This window comes from Syngnathus floridae, chromosome 1 (assembly GCF_059516105.1).
Source record: "Syngnathus floridae isolate MCC-2025c chromosome 1, RoL_Sflo_1.0, whole genome shotgun sequence".
Classification (NCBI taxonomy): Eukaryota; Metazoa; Chordata; class Actinopteri; order Syngnathiformes; family Syngnathidae; genus Syngnathus; species Syngnathus floridae.
This window is the reverse complement of record NC_142413.1, coordinates 6,461,907-6,482,358: the sequence shown is the minus strand read 5'-3', so window position 1 is coordinate 6,482,358 and position 20,452 is coordinate 6,461,907. Positions and strand designations below refer to the sequence as shown.

Below are 20,452 nucleotides of genomic sequence, written 5' to 3'. Positions count from 1 at the left end.
CCTAACCCTAGCTCTAACCCTAGCTCTAACCCTAAAGCCCTAGCTCTACCACTAGCTCTAACCCTACCCCCTAGCTCTAACTCCTAACCCTAACCCTAACCCTAACCCTAACCCCTAACCCTAGCTCTACCACTAGCTCTATCCCTAACCCTAGCTCAAACCCTAACGCTAACCCCTAACCTTAGCTCTAACTCTAACCCTAACCTTAACCCTAGCTCTAACCCTAACCCTAACCTCTAATCCTAGCTCTAACCCTAACCCTAATCCTGACCCTAGCTCTAACCCTATCTCTAACCCTAACCCTAGCTCTAACCCTAGCCCTAGCCCTAACTCTAACCCTAAACCCCTAGCTCTACCACTAGCTCTAACCCTAACCCTAGCTCAAACCCTAACCCTAACTCTAACCCTAGCCCTAACTCTAACCCTATCACTAACCCTAACTCCAACCCCAACCTTAGCTCTAACCCTATCTCTAACCCTAACCCTAGCTCTAACCCTAACCCTAACCCTAACCCTAACCCTAAACCCCTAGCTCTACCACTAGCTCTAACCCTAACCCTAGCTCAAACCCTAACCCTAACTCTAACCCTAGCCCTAACTCTAACCCTATCACTAACCCTAACTCCAACCCCAACCTTAGCTCTAACCCTATCTCTAACCCTAACCCTAGCTCTAACCCTAGCCCTAGCCCTAACTCTAACCCTAAACCCCTAGCTCTACCACTAGCTCTATCCCTAACCCTAGCTCAAACCCTAACCCTAACTCTAACCCTAGCCCTAACTCTAACTCTATCACTAACCCTAACTCCAACCCCAACCTTAGCCCTAACCCTAACTCCAACCCCAACCTTAGCTCTAACCCTAACCCTAGCTCTAAACCTAACCCTAACCCAAGCTCTAACCCTAACCCTATCTCTAACCCTAACTCTAACCCCTAACCCCTAACCCTAGCTCTAACCCTAGCCCTAGCTCTAACGCTAACCCTAAACCCCTAGCTCTAACCCTAACCTTAACCCTATCTCTAACCCTAACTCTAACCCCTAACCCTAGCTCTAACCCTAAACCCCTAGCTCTACCACTAGCTCTAACCCTAACCCCTAGCTCTAACTCCAACCCTAACTCTAACCCCTAACCCTAGCTCTACCACTAGCTCTATCCCTAACCCTAGCTCAAGCCCTAACCCTAACGCTAACCCCTAACCTTAGCTCTAACTCTAACCCTAACCTTAACCCTAGCTCTAACCCTAACCCTAACCTCTAATCCTAGCTCTAACCCTAACCCTAATCCTGACCCTAGCTCTAACCCTATCTCTAACCCTAACCCTAGCTCTAACCCTAGCCCTAGCCCTAACTCTAACCCTAAACCCCTAGCTCTACCACTAGCTCTATCCCTAACCCTAGCTCAAACCCTAACCCTAACTCTAACCCTAGCCCTAACTCTAACCCTATCACTAACCCTAACTCCAACCCCAACCTTAGCTCTAACCCTAACCCTAACTCCAACCCCAACCTTAGCTCTAACCCTAACCCTAGCTCTAAACCTAACCCTAACCCAAGCTCTAACCCTAACCCTATCTCTAACCCTAACTCTAACCCCTAACCCCTAACCCTAGCTCTAACCCTAGCCCTAGCTCTAACGCTAACCCTAAACCCCTAGCTCTAACCCTAACCTTAACCCTATCTCTAACCCTAACTCTAACCCCTAACCCTAGCTCTAACCCTAAACCCCTAGCTCTACCACTAGCTCTAACCCTAACCCCTAGCTCTAACTCCAACCCTAACTCTAACCCCTAACCCTAGCTCTACCACTAGCTCTATTCCTAACCCTAGCTCAAGCCCTAACCCTAACGCTAACCCCTAACCTTAGCTCTAACTCTAACCCTAACCTTAACCCTAGCTCTAACCCTAACCCTAACCTCTAATCCTAGCTCTAACCCTAACCCTAATCCTGACCCTAGCTCTAACCCTAACCCTAGCTCTAACCCTAGCCCTAGCCCTAACTCTAACCCTAAACCCCTAGCTCTACCACTAGCTCTATCCCTAACCCTAGCTCAAACCCTAACCCTAACTCTAACCCTAGCCCTAACTCTAACCCTATCACTAACCCTAACTCCAACCCCAACCTTAGCTCTAACCCTAACCCTAACTCCAACCCCAACCTTAGCTCTAACCCTAACCCTAGCTCTAAACCTAACCCTAACCCAAGCTCTAACCCTAACCCTATCTCTAACCCTAACTCTAACCCCTAACCCCTAACCCTAGCTCTAACCCTAGCCCTAGCTCTAACTCTAACCCTAAACCCCTAGCTCTAACCCTAGCTCTAACCTTAACCCTATCTCTAACCCTAACTCTAACCCCTAACCCTAGCTCTAACCCTAGCTCTAACCCTAAACCCCTAGCTCTACCACTAGCTCTAACCCTAACCCCTAGCTCTAACTCCAACCCTAACTCTAACCCCTAACCCTAGCTCTACCACTAGCTCTATCCCTAACCCTAGCTCAAACCCTAACCCTAACGCTAACCCCTAACCTTAGCTCTAACTCTAACCCTAACCTTAACCCTAGCTCTAACCCTAACCTCTAATCCTAGCTCTAACCCTAACCCTAATCCTGACCCTAGCTCTAACCCTATCTCTAACCCTAACCCTAGCTCTAACCCTAGCCCTAGCCCTAACTCTAACCCTAAACCCCTAGCTCTACCACTAGCTCTATCCCTAACCCTAGCTCAAACCCTAACCCTAACTCTAACCCTAGCCCTAACTCTAACCCTATCACTAACCCTAACTCCAACCCCAACCTTAGCCCTAACCCTAACTCCAACCCCAACCTTAGCTCTAACCCTAACCCTAGCTCTAAACCTAACCCTAACCCAAGCTCTAACCCTAACCCTATCTCTAACCCTAACTCTAACCCCTAACCCCTAACCCTAGCTCTAACCCTAGCCCTAGCTCTAACGCTAACCCTAAACCCCTAGCTCTAACCCTAGCTCTAACCTTAACCCTATCTCTAACCCTAACTCTAACCCCTAACCCTAGCTCTAACCCTAAACCCCTAGCTCTACCACTAGCTCTAACCCTAACCCCTAGCTCTAACTCCAACCCTAACTCTAACCCCTAACCCTAGCTCTACCACTAGCCCTATCCCTAACCCTAGCTCTAACTCTAACCCTAACCTTAACCCTAGCTCTAACCCTAACCTCTAATCCTAGCTCTAACCCTAACCCTAATCCTGACCCTAGCTCTAACCCTAACCCTAGCTCTAACCCTAGCCCTAACTCTAACCCTAAACCCCTAGCTCTACCACTAGCTCTATCCCTAACCCTAGCTCAAACCCTAACCCTAACTCTAACCCTAGCCCTAACTCTAACCCTATCACTAACCCTAACTCCAACCCCAACCTTAGCTCTAACCCTAACCCTAACTCCAACCCCAACCTTAGCTCTAACCCTAACCCTAGCTCTAAACCTAACCCCTGGCTCTAACCCTAGGTCTAATCCTAGCTCTAACCCTAGTTCTAACCCTAGCTCTAACCCTAATTCTAACCCTAGCTCTAACCCCTAACCCCAGCTCTAACCCTAACTCCAACCTTAGCTGTAACCCTACCCCTAACTGCCGGTCGAAATAGCCGACTGATTGGAGCTCTTGCTCGGTAAAAACTTGGTTCGATCCCAGGAGCGAGAATTTACCTTGTTGTGCTTTATTTATTTATTCTTTTTTTTAAAACCTTGTGTAGTGTACACATATTGCCATATAAAGCATGATTAAGCTGATTTTTATGTTTTAACTGGCGAGTAAAGAAACAAGGAATAAAACACCAGACAACGATTCTTTTGAACAAATATTTTGAGTGAACCGATTCTAAAGATTCAATTCACTCAAAAGAACTGGAATACACATCGCTCGTACAAAACAGTGCAAGCTACTGTAGCCTGCCGGCCGAAACAGCACGCTGGTTAGTGACTCGGGCTCTCGCTCGGCAAGAGCTTGGTTCGATCCCAGGTGCGAGGAAATGCTTTTGTTGTGCAATTAACCCTTTATTTATTTATTCTCTTTTTTTTTAACCTCGTGTAGTGTACCTACACATTTTGTCATACAAAGCAGTTAACCAAATGTCTGATTTTTATGTTTTAATTGGCGAATATAAAAACAAGGAATAAGACGCCAGACAAGTTTCAACATAAATGTTTATTTAAAATAATAATATTAAATGCAAATTCCAAACCAGCAATCTAATGTGAAATTGCAGTAGATATATTGGATAACAATATTTAGGCGTATATGGCTATACACGTTATTTAAAAACGACTATAAGTGTTATACTACGATAGAAGTATTTACCAGCTCAGTGGCCTAAGAGGAGAGTGTCCGCCCTGAGATTGGGAGGTTGTGGGTTCAAACCCCTGCCGAGTCATACCAGTGACTATAACAATGATACCCATTTCTTCCCTGCTTGGCACTCAGTGTAAGGGGTTGAAATGGGGCCTCCCCCTGCTGCTCACGATCATTGGGACTTTTGGCACTAGGTACACCGCCATTTTCAGGTTCGTTCGCAAAGATTCACGTGTGAGTGACAGACACTGTTGCTGCTATGACAGCCGACACACGTTATGCCGACATTGATGTTTTAATTTTGTATTTGTTGGATTGTAGTTGATGGTGTTATTATATCGAATGTGTTTGTGTTTGAATAAAAGTTTGAAAAAAAAACATCCGTTATGCCGACATTTGTTATTTTGGGGGACACCAACTCCTATAACAACGTAAAACACATATTCACATAAAGCAGTTAACCAAATGTTTGATTTTTATGTTTTAATTGGCGAATACAAAAACAAGGAATAAAACACCAGACAAGTCAAAACAAATGTTTATTTAAAATATATATATATATATTATTAAAAGTAAATTTCAAACCAGCAATCTAATGTGAAATTGCAGTACATATATTGGATAGCAATATTTAGGCGTATGTATGCATACACGTTATTTAAAAACTACTATAAGTGTTATAAAAATCAAGATTACCCGAAGAGAAGCATAATCTCCCCGTTGTTGCATAACTGTGCATCCCTTCATGCAATAAAGTTAGCCGTTAGCTTGGAGAAGACGTGCATAGAAGAAGTGGTGTTTCAGTGAGTGGTTCTTTCTTTCCTTGGCAAATCGTAAATCTACATTCTGGCTTACGTAGTTCACGCCAGGAGGGAGACGCAACACGTTCACTGACTGATCCGTTGATGCACGGGACGGCAGTTCACCCATTAACTCGTTCGCGAACGGGAAAGTCAGGATTCGTTTCCTCAGTGATCCGTTCTCGCGATGAACTGGAAATGCAAATCACTCACTCACTGACTCTTTCACTCACAGATCTGTTCAGTTTTGTGAACGGGAAATGCAGTTTGAACAGGAAGTTATGTCATTTTCTTCTTCGTTTTGTTTTACGGCGAGGTGGCACCAGCTTCCATGCGCATTACCGACACCTACTGGTTGAAGTCATATGAACTGAAAAACTCACTTTTTCACTCTCGTTCACTGAAAAAAAATTCGTTCTTTTGAAATAATCTTTCACTCACGAGCCAACACTAGCGCCAAGATGCATTTGTAAGGGCATATCCCAAAATGAAAATAGCAGCTTCAGAAAAGTTGAAAGGAATATCAATCAAATGACTTGATTTTCAGAAAGAAAATATCGGTAGGATATGTACTGTTGAGCCATTCAAAAGCAAGTGGGCGCAGTAGCCAGTTTTGGTTGTGTAGTTTGTGGGAAATGCGAGAAAGTTGTGGCAACAGCCATCACATTGCCTTCCAAATCATTATGCAAATCAAATTTTCTCTCATTTTCCTAAACAGTTCATGCAAATGGGATTATTTTCAAGTCGTCAACTGTTAGAGTCAAATTTGAATAATAATATTAAAAGCAAATTCCAAAACAGCAATCTAATGTGAAATTGCAGTAGATATATTGGATAACAATATTTAGGCGTATATAGGTATACACGTTATTTAAAAACGACTATAAGTGTTATACTACGATACAAGTGCTTACCAGCTCAGTGGCCTAAGAGGAGAGTGTCCGCCCTGAGATTGGGAGGTTGTGGGTTCAAACCCTGCCGAGTCATACCAGTGACTATAACAATGATACCCATTTCTTCCCTGCTTGGCACTCAGTGTAAGGGGTTGAAATGGGCCCCCCCCTTGCTGCTCACGATCATTGGGACTTTCAGTTCATTCTCACATTCTGCAGGAGCCTGATCATTGAATCAGGTGTGTTTAACGAGGGCAACTTGGAAAACATGGAGGAATGCGGCCCTCGAGGACTGGACTTGGACACCCCTGTAATAGAGTGTCTGAATGACGTCACAGATCAAACAGCCAATCAGGAAGTGGGGGTGAGGGCGGGTGTGGCACTTTTCACTTTCCGTGAAGCTTTGACCATGATTTTTCCCTAATGAAGTGGCCTGTGAGTAGGTACACCTCATGGACACTTCAATAGGTAGACTACACGAGGTAAAAAAATAATAATAATAATAATAATAATAATAATAATAAATAAGAAAGTGTAGCGAATGATTCGATGAACGATTCTTTTGAACAAACCTTTTGAGTGAACCGATTCTAAACATTCAGAACTGCAATGCACATCGCTCGTAAAAAACAGTGCACGCCAACCCTTTATTTATTTTTCATTTATTTTTTTTAACCTCGTGTAGGGCAGTGTTTCCCAACCAGTGTGCCGCGGCACACCGGTGTCACGTGAGAGATGTTCCGTGGGAAATTGTCCAACATTAAATACCGAGCGAATTGTAACAGGATTACCAAACCACAGGTCAGTTTCCGCAAGGCTAATCGTGCATGCGTGGCAAATTGGAGAATTTTGAGATTTCATGTTGTGGCATCGGCACATACTCAATTTATCTGTGCGTTGCTGTTAGTGTTGGCTCGCGAGTGAACGATTCGTTCAAAAAAGGTTGGGAAACACTGGTGTAGGGTACCTACACATATTGTCATATAAAGCAGTTAACCAAATGTCGGATTTTTATGTTTTAATTGGCGAATATGAAAACAAGGAACAAGACGCCAGACAAGTTTTAACATAAATGTTTATTAAAAAATATTATAAAAATCAAGATTACCCAAAGAGAAGCATAATCTCCCCGTTGTTGCATAACGGCGCATCCCTTCATGCTGCATACAAGAAGTGGCGTTTCAGTGAGTGGTTCTTTCTTTCCTTGGCAAATCGTAAATCTACATTCTGGCTTACATAGTTCACACCAGGAGACGCAACACGTTCACTGACTGATCCGTTGATTACTCGATTGTTTTTTGTCTGGTGTATTGCTTAGTCGTGTATGTTATTGAAGTTAAAAAAAAAACGATCTGTGTGTGTGTGTGTGGGGGGGGGAAAGATTCGTTGAACGATTCGTTTGAACGAACATTTTGAATGAACTGATTCTAAGGATTCAGTTCACTTAAAAGATCTAACTGCACATCACTACTTGGTGTCTTCAGAGTTCCTGCTTTAAATTCTTCTACAAGTCTTACTTATTGCAGTCCACCAAAGGGATCTGTAAGTGCCAGAATGAAGGAGCCATTTTGCATTTACAATAGCAGGTGGCAATTTCTGATGTATGAATTTGTAAACATGTCAGAAAAATTGCATGTCGTTTTTCCGATTGTATAAAAAAAAAAAAAAAAAAAGTGCATATGCTTGGGATCAATTATGCATCTAAACCCAGAGTTTAAACACATTTTTATGAGCGTGTGTATCATATCTTGAGCGTGACACAAAAAGTTTGGGCTGCCATCGTTTGTGAAGGTCAATAAGGACATTGAGTGCCTCGAGTTTGAAATGATCAAAAATAGGACTTAAACCGTGACTGTTTCAGCCTTGAGACATTTACCGACATGAAGACCCCACTTAGCTATGTCTACGTACGTAGACAAAATCTATGTCGAACTGATCCATGATTTGTAGATGTAGGCGTGTGTGCATCGGTGAGCATCGTTTGAGTATGATGGCTGCAGGGCTACTCTCAGCTCAAGTATATAATTGTGACAAATTCTCATAAAAAAACAACGTGTCAGCCCCGAGGCCAAAAGTGTCAACAGTCACGCAACTTCCAGAAAGCTCCCTGAGAAATCACCAGACCTTGGGGGATTTGGGGACGGGCGGTGGGGGGTAGCTAATAGCTAGCTAATAGTTAGCTATTAGCAAATCAACACCCCAACAGACGCACACACTAATTACCACCTGTACTACAACTATGACAAGAATGTGAGAAACTCATAACTCCCGTCAGACATTACTAATCAACTTCAGGAAACACTTAGCCAATGTCAGACATGACAAGTCAACTTAGAAGACAACGTAGACTCCCTTTCAGACATGAGTAGTTGACTACAGGGCCACCATTTTAGACATCATTAGTCGAGCATAGAAATTCCTGGGCCACTGTCAGACATTACTAGTCAACTTAGTCACTGGTACTTACTAAGTCAGGTCAGAAATGAAAAGTTTACAACAACACTGGACCACTGTCAGACACCACGAGACACCTTAAATTTAAAGAAACATAAGAAGCATTTGCTTGTTTTTAGGTCACTGGCCAGGTTCATCGTCGCTAGTGTGTGACGCCTTTTATTTGAAATGGAAAACTTGGAGTTTGGGTGAATTTTGGGGAACGTAAAAGAAAAATAAGTCATTGCAAGAGAGCCACAAATTGGATTGAATGGAGCCAGAGCTCTATCTAGTGGTAAAAGAGCAGAACAGTGAACAGAATTGATTTACTGTTTCAAGAAAAATGGTAAATTTACATATAATAGAATCGGCTAAGCGCTCAACAATATGTAACCAAACAACAACAGCAAAAAAAAAAAAAAGAAAAAAGAAAAAGAGCCTCCCAGATAGAAGTTCCAGTCAATTGAGAATGTGAAAGTACCGAAGATCAAAAAGTAGACAGAATAATGAAATATTATACAGGTACCGTTTATTCCCAACAAAATGGCAAATGAGAGCTACGATATAATCGTTCAGTGACATCATCGTCTTGCAGGGCGTCCGTCTGTGGAGTTCCTCAAGCAAAACTACAGTTTAAAAAAGCACTTATAAATAGGAAAAATAAAGCATTTAAATAATTCCATTGCATTTCTTTCATTTGATGCGATTTTCTGTCAACACTGAGTAACAAAAACAGAAATGAAAGAAACTTGGGCTGTGTAAACTTTTGTGCTCAGGGGCCACGTTTGGCTTAAGTAACCCACATCAGAGGTGTTTATTGTTGTTGGTCTTTATTATTCGGATAAAACTGCAATTGATAAAACTAATATTTAATTAAATACAAAATGTGTATGAAAATATTTTATTTTACCATCATGTTTACTTTTTATTCTTCACAATAAATGAATTTTAAAATTAGAACCTGACAAATGGAAAATAAATAAAAATGCTTAGGGACATTTTCTTAGTGGAAAACAAATTAAACTTAAATAAAATAATGTAGAAAATGATTTTATTTTAATAATAGACACTCATTTTTTTACTTAAGTTAATTGACCAACCACTTATTTAACAAAAATTAAAAAAAAAGTTGTATTTAAAAACATTTACAACATATTACTAAAGAGAAATTAACTGACTAGTTAAGATTAAAAATGAAAAAATAACTAACCATATTTTGGAAAACTAAACTATACAAAGAAATTATTATAAAAATTACTGATCTTTATTGTTATTTTCAATGTATCCAATATTTACTTTTTTTAATCAAATTTTATTTATGGACAAGCAATCAAGCTGTGATTTAATGAGCTAATTTAACACAAACAGAATCAGTACATTAATATATTACATGGATAATTTGGAGTGCAAGCAATGTGTAATTAACGCAAAAAACAAATTGTAATAAGACAATTTTCATACACATTTTTAATAGGTATTATTCTTTTTTTAAATAATTTTCTTTTACCATTTTTTAAATGTGATCCTTTTTGACTAATATTGTACTTTTTCTTGACAAGGAATCCATTTTTAAAAACATTTTGCTAAAAATAATGAAAACACGAAAACTACCATTTGAAAGATCCCCCCACCCCAAAAAAAAAAAAAAAACGTTTGCTGTAGCGGTGACAAGAATCAGCACGTTGCACAGCGTCTGGCCATAGCAAAAGCAACGGCGCCACTTACGGCTTGCTCCTCTTACACTCAATTTAAGGCTGTGTTGGGAATCACGAAAATGAGATTTCATGTCGTCATCACCAGATTTAAAGTCATCATAGTTTTCAAGAGGATCTTGAAGTAGGACGTTCAGACAACATGTGAAGCCAGGATATATCCAAACATGAAATCACAAGTCTACATTCCACAGGAGGAAATTGCACCCCTAGTTTGGTAAATTGCAGTTTTGATATTCAGCCTTTATCCCCCAAACATGGTCGATGGTCAATGTACGTCACCAAGTTGACCCTTCAAGTCCTCATGATATTTAAAGTCATCATGTTGACTTTTAATCTCACCAGGATGACTTTAAATCTTGTATTTTGTTTCTTGTTGTGTGACACTAACACGCCGTCTTACTATTATCTCAAGTATATATTTTCTTTGAGTGTGTATGTGTGTGTGTGTGTGTGGGGGGGGGGGTGATAGATTTTGTATTCAAACACCCACTAAAGGTTGGGAAACTTGATTTGGAGGATCGCCACCATTTACAACATAGTCCCAACACCAAATAATTATTTCAGAAGTAGGAAGAGAGGCATTCCCAACGCAGCCAAATTGTGCTTCAACTGCTTTTTGTTCAAGAGCTATCCAAAATAAAAGACACGATTACTTTGCCTGCGTGTCCTACATGAGGAGGCACCAGGGGGTCTGGTCTTGGTCGCACTCCAGCCTGGTATTGATGACTGTACAGGGAGCGCCCCCTATAGTCAGCTCCTGGCGGGATTCCACTTGGTAGCGCAGGTTGCTGAGGCCCCCTTCAGGATCTACTTTGAACTGCTCCTGTAAGCCACAAAAATATTTCCTATTAAAGTTGGCTTGCTAAAGACATCCGAGAGGAGGGTCGCTGATGGTGTCGGGGGTAACATTTGCCTGTCTTGTGTGCTGACATCGTGAGTTTGATTTACGCATGAGGGCGTATGTGTGCGTGTGTGTGTGCCAAGACGAAAAAACAAAATCAGTCCGAGAGAAGTTTCAATTTGTCTTACACTCACTGTATCCAAATGACATTGGTCTAATTATTTTTGTTTTTAATCTGAGAAAATGTTATGTTGACCAGTAACCATCCAATTATTAGGTAACAATAAAATAATGTTCTAAACACTAATTTTTGTCTCTTGAGTGCATGCCGTGACCAACCTGCTTCTGAGCCGCCACTCGCTTCTGGTCCCGTTTGCGCCAGGCCGAGTCATGCACGTGCAGGAAAGTTTCGTATCCTGTGGTGATGTTGCTCGGCCGGAACAGCTGTACATTGGCATTACAGCTTGGATGTGAAAGAAAAAACAACAACCAAAAAAACCTACCAGCATTTATTTTGAAGAGACACACCACCCACCTGCAAGCCTGCCTTTCGTAGACGTCTGTAAAACTCGTCGTCCTCACGGCCCCAACCCCAGAAACGATTGGACATCCCGTTGCACTGCGCAAATAATTGGTTAAAATGAAAAATTAACAAGCATTTAAACGGCAACTATATCACTCCATAATGTAAAATTGGTCGTGTCACAAATGCAAAATTGATGAGGTTAAAACGTGAAATTCCTCATGCTGGTGATTACCATTTGGTAATGCTTCTTGGTGAGCAGCAGGATGCCACCCACGTAGGTCCTGTAATGGTAGAGGGGGTGAAGCTCTGGGGATGCCACGTGGAAGGGCCCGTCAGCTGGGAACCCGTAGTTCAGCGCGTCGTTAAGAGGCAGCAGGTCCACATCGTGCATGGCCAGGTAGTCCGTGTCGTTGGGGCTCTCCAGGTAGCCCACGTTGATCAGCGAAGCCCGGTTGAATCTGCCGGCCACCGCAAGACATGCTGTCACCAGGTTGTGCTCCATCTTTGAGCTCTACTGGAAGAGCTAACAAATGAAGCCTTTCGCCACGCGGTGAGGTTGGATGACACTTGCGTACGGGCTCCTAAAACGAGTTTCTGGATTTCTCCACACAATAACTGAAGCCCGGCCACAACTCGAGACACGGCAGCGTCTCACCTGTAGTGGTCCACCTGGTTGATGATGAGGATCTGGTGTGCAATCTTCTTCTTGTTGAGGAAGGCGTGCATGAAGGGCACAAAAACTAGCAGCTCATCGAAGCGCTCGCGGAAGGGCACCAACAGCGCCATCTTGTGAGGACCCCACGTCGACTCATCTCGCTGGTGGCTATCGGACCGGCACAAAGGGGGCGGCTGCTCCGGGTGGCGTCCATCCCGCTGCGACGAGGTGGCGGCCAGGTCCGCTGAACAGCTGAGCTGCAGCCACAGCAGAGACGCAAGCAGCAGCAGCACGCAAAGGCCGAACAGCTTGTACACTGTACAGCGGCCCCACGCTAACCTGAACACACAAGCAGCATGACTACGTCAGCATAATTACTTAAAAAACAAAAAATACACAGCGTCGCTTATAAGTCTGTATCACGTTACGTTACCTTATATCTTGATGACCGTTAAAGAAAACCCAATTTATATTTTCCTGTACGCTATTGTTTTTGGTAGCAAAAAATAAACAGACTATATAATTCAATTTTTTTTTTAACACATGTTCAATATGGCTTAGACTCATTCTTATCCAACTCAAAGACACAAAAGTCCTTCTTCAATCAGATTAACAGAATTGTCAGTGAATACAAATAAAATTATATGGAAACAGTGTTTGAAGGAAAACATTTTTTTCACGATGTAACAATGGATTGACAAGAACATCACAGCAGAAAGATTTAAGATATTATTTTAATTGCTACCCTAGCCTGTTTGGAAAACATACGTTTTTGTGAAGTAACACAGACTTATTAGAAACACTGGTTCAAATATAAGCAGCATCAAGTTAACTGATTAGATATAAAGTGCACTCGATTTCACTCCCAAGAAATTAGCTGAAAGCTAACACAACACAATTCACAGCAATTGAATGCACATGCTTTAAGTCAAGTTCAACAATCATTTTTATTGTTCCAGCAAGCAATGTATTGTTTCACTGGGAGTCAAAGCTCCTCTATAATCTGTCATCATTTTATTTAAAAACATTTTAGTTGATTTGGAAAGAATGCTTGTGGTGCAAGAAGCCACATTTATTGACATGCTCACACACATCAGGTGGTCTCATTTAAAGAAAGAAAAAAAAAAAAGTTTTTTTGCACAAAATCAAGCTTCATATTAATTTGTATTATTTTGTGACGGGATTAAGACAGTGCTTCTCAAAGTGTGGTCTCTTAAATGATTAGTGCAAGACTCAGATTTAAACAAAAACGAAAATCAATGACTGCTTTTGGATGCGACGTATTCGCATCTCGACTCGACATATAAATCGCATTGAATCTTTAGAATGGTTTTAAGCTTTTTAATGTATTTGTTCTTACCTATAAAAAAGTGATTCATAACATATCCACAACGTGCATGTCACAGCGCCTAATAATATTAAATGCACGTTTAAGGAATGTAATTGGAGAGGTAATTACTTGTTTTAGGTGTAAACGTTTGAGAAGCACTGTATAAAGATGTTGCAGAGTACAAATGACAAGTTTGTGTGGAATTCCACTCATTCTTTCACTTACTCTTTGTCTTTCCGGTCTGCAAATTTGGCACTGCCGTTTCTTCAAACAATTCATTTGATTAGGGAAAATGTCCAGTTCAATATATTAATTGACAGAGATGGGACCAAATCACACATGTGCAAGTCTCAAGTGAGGCTCAAGTCTTAACCTTCAAGTCTCAAGTAAGTCCCAAGTCATTTTTTTCTTGGGCAAGTCAAGTCAAGTCCTAAATAGGTCATGTCAAGTCCAAGTCAAGTCCTGAAATAGGTCAAGTCAAGTCCAAGTCAAGTCACCTTATTATTGCAATTTTACCCGCAGAATCTGATTTTAGTAACGTGAAAAGACAAGCTATAAGTAACTTTAAGTAACCATCATTGTCCAATGTGTCTAACCTGTTTAAAAAATATGACAATAATTTGGATTTGCACTGTAATTACTGATATTCAGTAAAATACACCATGGAATCAAACAAAAAAGAAATTACCTCATACAATGATTGACAGCTCAATCAAAACAAATGAACGTCTTCCGACAGTGTCTGACACATTTGAGTTGCAAATATGAAAAAATAATCTGAAAAAATGTGAAAGTAGAAACACATTAAAGAGCATTAGAAACATTTTGTTTCATCTGTAACATCTGGAGCCACCAGAGCTCTATACACTTCAAACGGACAAAGTTTGGAGTTGTCGTCTGGCTGTCTGAAATGTTTCTGTTGCTTATCGTGCACTGTGCTGTCCGTCTTTTGCAGTCCTAAAGGTAATTCCGATAGCCGAAGGTACCGCTCCCGCTGCATGTCTGATATAAAGGGGCGTGATTCTAGAGAGAGGGCACGACTGATTAGATTGACAGTAAATCACGACTGTTGATTGACAGAGTAGCGATCCAATCATCACAACGCCATTCTCAGCCTGCGCTCCTACCGTGTTATCGATATTACTTTCTAAAATGTATTATTCATTTTATATTCAAAATGAAAACATAAACTAAATAACACTGAAGTCATTCAAGTCATCGTGTCCCAAGTCAAGTCAAGTCCCGAGTCTTTAACTTCCACGTCGAGTCTCAAGTTTTTTTTTATTTTTGTCAAGTCAAGTCACAAGTCATTAAAACAGCGGCTCGAGTCTAAGTCACAGTGACTCGAGTCCCCATCTCTGTTAATTGATATATAGTTGACGTGAGGTTGGGTTTACATGAAATTTACCTTCTCTCCTCCTTAAAGTACAGCACAGGTTTCCTCCTCGATGAGAACATCGTGCTTCTTCAAGTTTACTTTTTTAATCTCTCGGGTGAGTCCATAATATCCGCCATGCTGAGAGTAGCTCACGTGTAATCGGACTTCATTTCAACTCGTCCAGTAATGAGCAATTCTTTTCGCCCGGCCAAGAGTCGCTCGTGTCGGCGGAGTCCTCTCGTTTAATGGGTGGACACGTAGAATGTAGCATTAGCATGTAGCATGCCTGCGTTGAGCTACGCGATGCTGATCGTGAGAAGCTGGCGACGTAACACGCTACGAGCGCGTTTAAAACAGACACGTCACCAACTTAGGTGAGCGGTCAAAAAATGTTTTTATGATTTTTCCTCTTGAAAAGACACAAAACAACCCTTTAAGAGTTGAATGTGATTGAGTTCGACTTACTTCCTGCTTCAGCGGAAACAAAGCATCCAATTGTTGGTTCCGAGGCAATTTGAAAAGGTACCGGACACTCAATTGACTACCTGCTATAAAAAAAAAACAAAAACAAAACATGACTACCTGGTTGAGCGGAAACAAAGCACACATAATTATCCCAACCCAATTAGGTAACAACGCAATTTCTCGCCAACAAAAACGATTACAGCGGAGATTCAAAACGCTTTTACGTCTCGCTGCACCTAAAATTACTTTGCATTGCCACTCTAATGATCAATAGACTTTATTCGAACATTTTTTGAATCAGTGCATTTAATATCAAATTTTATTGGAAGCAAAATTATTTAAAAAGAAATGGTTTTCTCTTAAAAACCAAACTGGGCTAACCTTTAAAGATGAATGTAGAACGACACAAAAAAAATGTATTTTCATTAATTACATTTTGACACAAATATCCATAAAAATATGACAGTGTCACACGACTGACAAATTCAACTTCCTTTCTGCATAGCTGAAATGTCGAGCACGCTAAAAACAGAAAAAAAGTGGACATTCACACTGGATGCAGTAACTCGTTATTCACTTTTCATTTGTTAAAACTCATACTTTTTTTGGGTGGGGGGGGTATAACTCTAAAATGAAATAGTTTGACACAAGTTCAAATGTGCAGTGATCACACGTGATGTCACACATGCAGCACAATGTATGACTAAGTCGTCAACGTCGACTTTTGAAATAGGAATCCGTCAGTACGCGATGCCGTGGGCCTGCTTCACATTTCATTGGATAATCCAAATACTTCCGTCCAAAAGGAAATCATAAATATTAGCAATGGTCTCAAGTAACTTTTGTGCACAGCATCCCCGCACTATACTGCATCTCTTTATAGACTTGGAGCACACCCCAAGTTGCACTCACACACACACGAGATTTTACACCAGCTTCTTGGCCTCGAAGAAGCTCTTGAGGTGTCTCATCTGCCAGATGCCGATGGCCACCAGAATCAGGGTCTGCACAATAGACCACCACAGGACGCGTTGGTTGGTGCTCTCGCTGGTCTGGCGGAAGCGCTCCTCCCGGAACTGCAGGATACACATGAACATCACTGTAACAGAAAGTCACCTGGGGGATGATCCAAAAAGTCTTCCTTTTTCACCATTTGTGTATGATCCAGTATCATCTTAACCCTGAGCTGCATAAGTGGGTCAAAAATGAAATCAAGTTTTTTTAAACTACTTATAGTTTGAAACCCTAACCCTCGTTTTAAACTACTTTGAAACCCCAACCCTCGTTTGACACCCTAACCCTAGTTTGAAACCCTTATCCAAGATTTCTTATCACAACTCACCCTCTGGTAGTTCTGCTCCTTTTGGATCTGGTCCACCTGCTCCACCAGCTGCCTGACCCGCAGCTGCAGTTCTGATAGTTTGTCTTTGGCGGCGATTTCGGCGTAGTTGTTGGCGTGCTCGCCCACCTGGATGTCCAGGTGGACCCTCTGCAGGCAAGCAGCAAACACCGCTCAAAACAAATGGATGCAGAAGTGGGGGCACATTCTGTGGCGCATCCTCACCAGCATGCCTCCGGCGAAGAGGGAGAACTTAGATGAGTTAGAGTGCAGGCAGATCTGATGTTCTCCGGGCGTGTGAGATGTGAAGGTGAACCTTCCCTCAGAGCCGTATTGTCGAGACATTATCACCTACCAAAAAATAAATAAATACATTTGAAAAAAAGTGGAGACCTAGCCGTGGCCTGCCCAACCGATTATTTAGCCGCTCAGAATGCTGTCCGAGCACCGTTGACTGTCTGACTTGTCACGTGTGTCTCAACAACAAAGTATGTCTATCCTACAAACCTTCTCATCGGGGTCTTTGACCTCCACAAACATGCCCAGACCCTGAGTGGCTGGCAGATATTCTTCTTTGTGTTTGTCGTACAGCTGAGTCCTATAGTTGCCTGCAAACACATGGGATTCATGTCTACATTACATGATAACTCTTCTTTTTGTCACAAACACATGACGTAAGATCCCACCGAGTGTGCATCACAGTAAAGATCAATCAAAGCTTCCAACTTAGTCTAAAACAACTTTATGGGTAACATTTGTATTTTGAAATAAATTTACATCTCAAGTATTGCTAGGTGAAATGACGGAACATTGGACGGAAATTTCAGGTTTTAAATCACACTTGAAGAAATGTTGAGCAACTTTGAGAATGAACGACATTGTCAAAGTTTGCAAGTTAGATGTTAGCATTAGCAAGGCCGTTTCCCCGTCTCGAAGGCACTCACCGATAATCATCGTCTCATCTGGGATTTCTTCTATGAAACATTTCTTCTCCGTTTCTCCGATGTGGAAGTACAAGGCGGTGATGAAGCCGTAAAAAATATTGAGAATGAAAAACGACAACAGAGCCGAGCACGAACTGACAGGCGCCATTTTAGTGTCAGGAGAGAGCGCTACCGCGCCTGCGCACAGGCGGCAGTGCCACATCAACCAAAGCCTCCGTCCTAGCCAATCAACGCTTTCGCAATTTTTTTACTTTTTTTTTTTTCAAGTTAAAACTTAAACACTTGGCATCAAAACAAATGAGGCACCCATGGATATATAAAAAAAAAATAATAATTACAAAAACATCGTAAAAATCGTCATTTAAAAAAAAACACCCAGTAATGCCGCTTTCATACAGTAGAGAGCAGTATAATAACAAAGTACTACAAGCGAAGAAGCCCACTTCCGCCGAGCTGTTTCCAGGGTTACCAGAAATGGCGCCCGGTGAGTAGCGCAATCTCTGAACCGATCAAAAAATGTCGCCATTCACAAGAAATTAAGGATTTAATTTTATATTTTGGAAGTTACAGTTACGATATGTGTTCATGCAAAGTGCTACCACGCGATTACCTTTTAGTGTGATCTATGTAAAGAGCAATACGTAAGACTGCTTAAACTGCAATGCTTAGATAAAAGCGAAACTCAGATTATTGATTGGAAACTTTATAAACACCAGCTACCAAATGTTTAAATTGTCGGTACCGAAGCTGACATTATCAGGCAAATTAAGTTAGCTTTGCGTCAGTTTTGCGAAGGTAATTAATGATTTGCTAAAAGTACAACTACAGTTTAACATTTAAGTCAAAAGTTCCGATTCAGAACATTTAATGAAGTCAATGTTTAAATAGCAGACTCTGAGATATATTTAATTATTCGTCAATTTAAATTATTTTTCGTGAATTTGAATGTATGAAGAAAAAAGCGTTACCCTGGCACAATTAAAACAAATACCAAAACGTGCTTTAATAGTTTTGCTAATTTTGTGAAATGACTACATTGCAGTCAACAATAAAATAAAGTTTGAGCTTAAAAATAATGTAACAGCGAGGCACATTGCTTCTCATGCCGTTTTCACTGTGATGTCATTGTTTGTCTACAGGTAACCAACCAATTGTATCCTTCACGTGGTTTCATTTCGATTGTGTGTGTGCTTGACCTTGTTCACGTGACCTTGACTTGCTCGCACCCTCAGCTGTCGTCGACTGCCCTGCAGGTGCTTCTGTACCTCAACTGCTGGTACTTTGCTGCTTTCTTCCTGGCAGATGTGCTCATGTTCATCTATAAAGGTTGCCCGTCTGCAAATCTTCAACTACTGTGAGCATCAACAAGTTTCTTTAAGATATTTTTATGCTTCTTCTCTGCAGGTCTCTTGCTACCCTATCCGACAAGTAATCTGATACTGGATGTAGTGTTGCTGGTTCTCTTTCTGGGTTTAGAGATTCTGCGGATCTTCTATGGTGGGTGCTGCAAGTCCTTTCACTGATTAATGAGACATGGTAGGAACATTTTGAATTAAGGCAAACATGTAAGACTCCAAAAGCCACCTTGTTTGAAACCATCACGATATTTGATTGACTTACATATGCGCAAAAATAGGTTTCACTTGCCATAAAATGCAAACCAACTCTTAATAAAAATGAATCCCTTAAATCAGTTTGATGTACACTGAATTTTGGTGGACTTGTCCGACAAAAAAATATTCCAAGAAGCCATGACTGAAAATAAGACAAGAAGTCTGACAACTTGGGTGGAAACAGCCATTTTCAAATCAGTTGGGTCATTTAAATAATTTCCAAACCACACTTCAGACCAATTTGAGCATGTCTTACATGAGTAGACAGACCCACAAGCAACCATTTGAAGGTCACGTTGGCCTTTTCCCAGTGTTCTTCAAAGATCAAGTTCTTGATGTGGATGAAGACGATTGAGACAGGTGATAAGAGCGGTGTTGTGTGCGTGTCAGGATGGAAGGGCAACCTGTGCGAACACGCGGTGACAACGGCCGTGTCTCTGTTCCTGCTTTTGCCGTGCATCACGCTGTCCATCTACTTCTTGCTGCTGCAAACGTTTGTGCTGCGCCTGGAGTTCCTTCTGGGCTTGGTGCTGCTCTGCTTCTATGGTCTCCAGTTCCTGCTAAGTGTGCTGGCCTTGTCGTCATTTGCAAGGTGAGACCCCCCCCCCAAAAAAAAAACCGCTTATATAATCCCACTAAAATGTTCGTTTACGTCCCACAGATCCAAAGTTTACTGAAGCGAACCAAGCATCACATTAAAAACTTCAAATTTCATTTGTACATAATTTTGTCCCACGTCTTAAAATTTTTACTTTTTTATCAAAAGAACCAATAAAGATCTGAACACAATATCTCAATAGTCTCTATTAACAACATCTTGTGTCTTTCTTCTAATATCTGTTATATCCATCCATCCATCCATCCATCCATCCATCCATCCATCCATCCATCCATCCATCCATCCATCCATCCATCCATCCATCCATCCATCCATCCATCCATCCATCCATCCATCCATCCATCCATCCATCCATCCATCCATCCATCCATCCATCCATCCATCCATCCATCCATCCATCCATCCATCCATCCATCCATCCATCCATCCATCCATCCATCCATCTTCCGAATGTCAACAAATCACCTATTGACCCCACAAATTCACAGAACACGTGGTGCGAATAGACAGCAGGTGGCGGCAAAGTGCTTGACTGAAGTTAAGACGACCTAGGTCAAAGCAGAAATCAAAATGACA

At 41.5% G+C, this 20,452-nt stretch overlaps 3 protein-coding genes across 7 annotated transcripts; 1 reads left to right on the top strand and 2 right to left on the bottom strand.

The window, feature by feature from the left end:
- Nucleotides 1-8,958: 8,958 nt before the first annotated feature.
- Nucleotides 8,959-15,399, bottom strand: b4galt7 (beta-1,4-galactosyltransferase 7). 2 transcript variants are annotated; one of them, XM_088378948.1, is made up of 7 exons: nt 14,927-15,399; nt 13,744-13,782; nt 12,189-12,527; nt 11,766-11,991; nt 11,543-11,626; nt 11,347-11,451; nt 8,959-10,989 (listed from the first exon to the last, which is right to left on the bottom strand). In XM_088378948.1, the coding sequence occupies exons 1-7, from the start codon at nt 14,974-14,976 to the stop codon at nt 10,834-10,836; spliced, it is 999 nt and encodes a 332-aa protein (XP_088235074.1). In that variant the 5' UTR covers nt 14,977-15,399; the 3' UTR covers nt 8,959-10,833. The 2 variants fall into 2 exon arrangements, with proteins under 2 accessions (XP_088235074.1, XP_088235082.1); XM_088378956.1 differs by lacking the exon at nt 13,744-13,782 and having other exon boundaries at nt 14,927-15,397.
- tmem216 (transmembrane protein 216) lies at nt 15,327-20,046 on the top strand. 4 transcript variants are annotated; one of them, XM_088379001.1, is made up of 7 exons: nt 15,327-15,418; nt 18,043-18,128; nt 18,784-18,797; nt 18,877-18,970; nt 19,049-19,141; nt 19,648-19,849; nt 19,919-20,046. In XM_088379001.1, the coding sequence occupies exons 2-7, from the start codon at nt 18,119-18,121 to the stop codon at nt 19,932-19,934; spliced, it is 429 nt and encodes a 142-aa protein (XP_088235127.1). In that variant the 5' UTR covers nt 15,327-15,418; nt 18,043-18,118; the 3' UTR covers nt 19,935-20,046. The 4 variants fall into 4 exon arrangements, with proteins under 4 accessions (XP_088235127.1, XP_088235134.1, XP_088235108.1 ...); XM_088378990.1 differs by lacking the exon at nt 15,327-15,418 and adding an exon at nt 17,487-17,527; XM_088378982.1 differs by lacking the exons at nt 15,327-15,418; nt 18,784-18,797 and adding an exon at nt 17,460-17,527.
- Nucleotides 15,623-17,861, bottom strand: LOC148403754 (transmembrane emp24 domain-containing protein 9-like). The gene is made up of 5 exons (XM_088378968.1): nt 17,645-17,861; nt 17,208-17,308; nt 16,926-17,051; nt 16,704-16,850; nt 15,623-16,437 (listed from the first exon to the last, which is right to left on the bottom strand). Exons 1-5 carry the CDS (start codon nt 17,844-17,846, stop codon nt 16,288-16,290), a joined length of 726 nt encoding a protein of 241 aa, XP_088235094.1. The 5' UTR covers nt 17,847-17,861; the 3' UTR covers nt 15,623-16,287.
- Nucleotides 20,047-20,452: the final 406 nt, after the last annotated feature.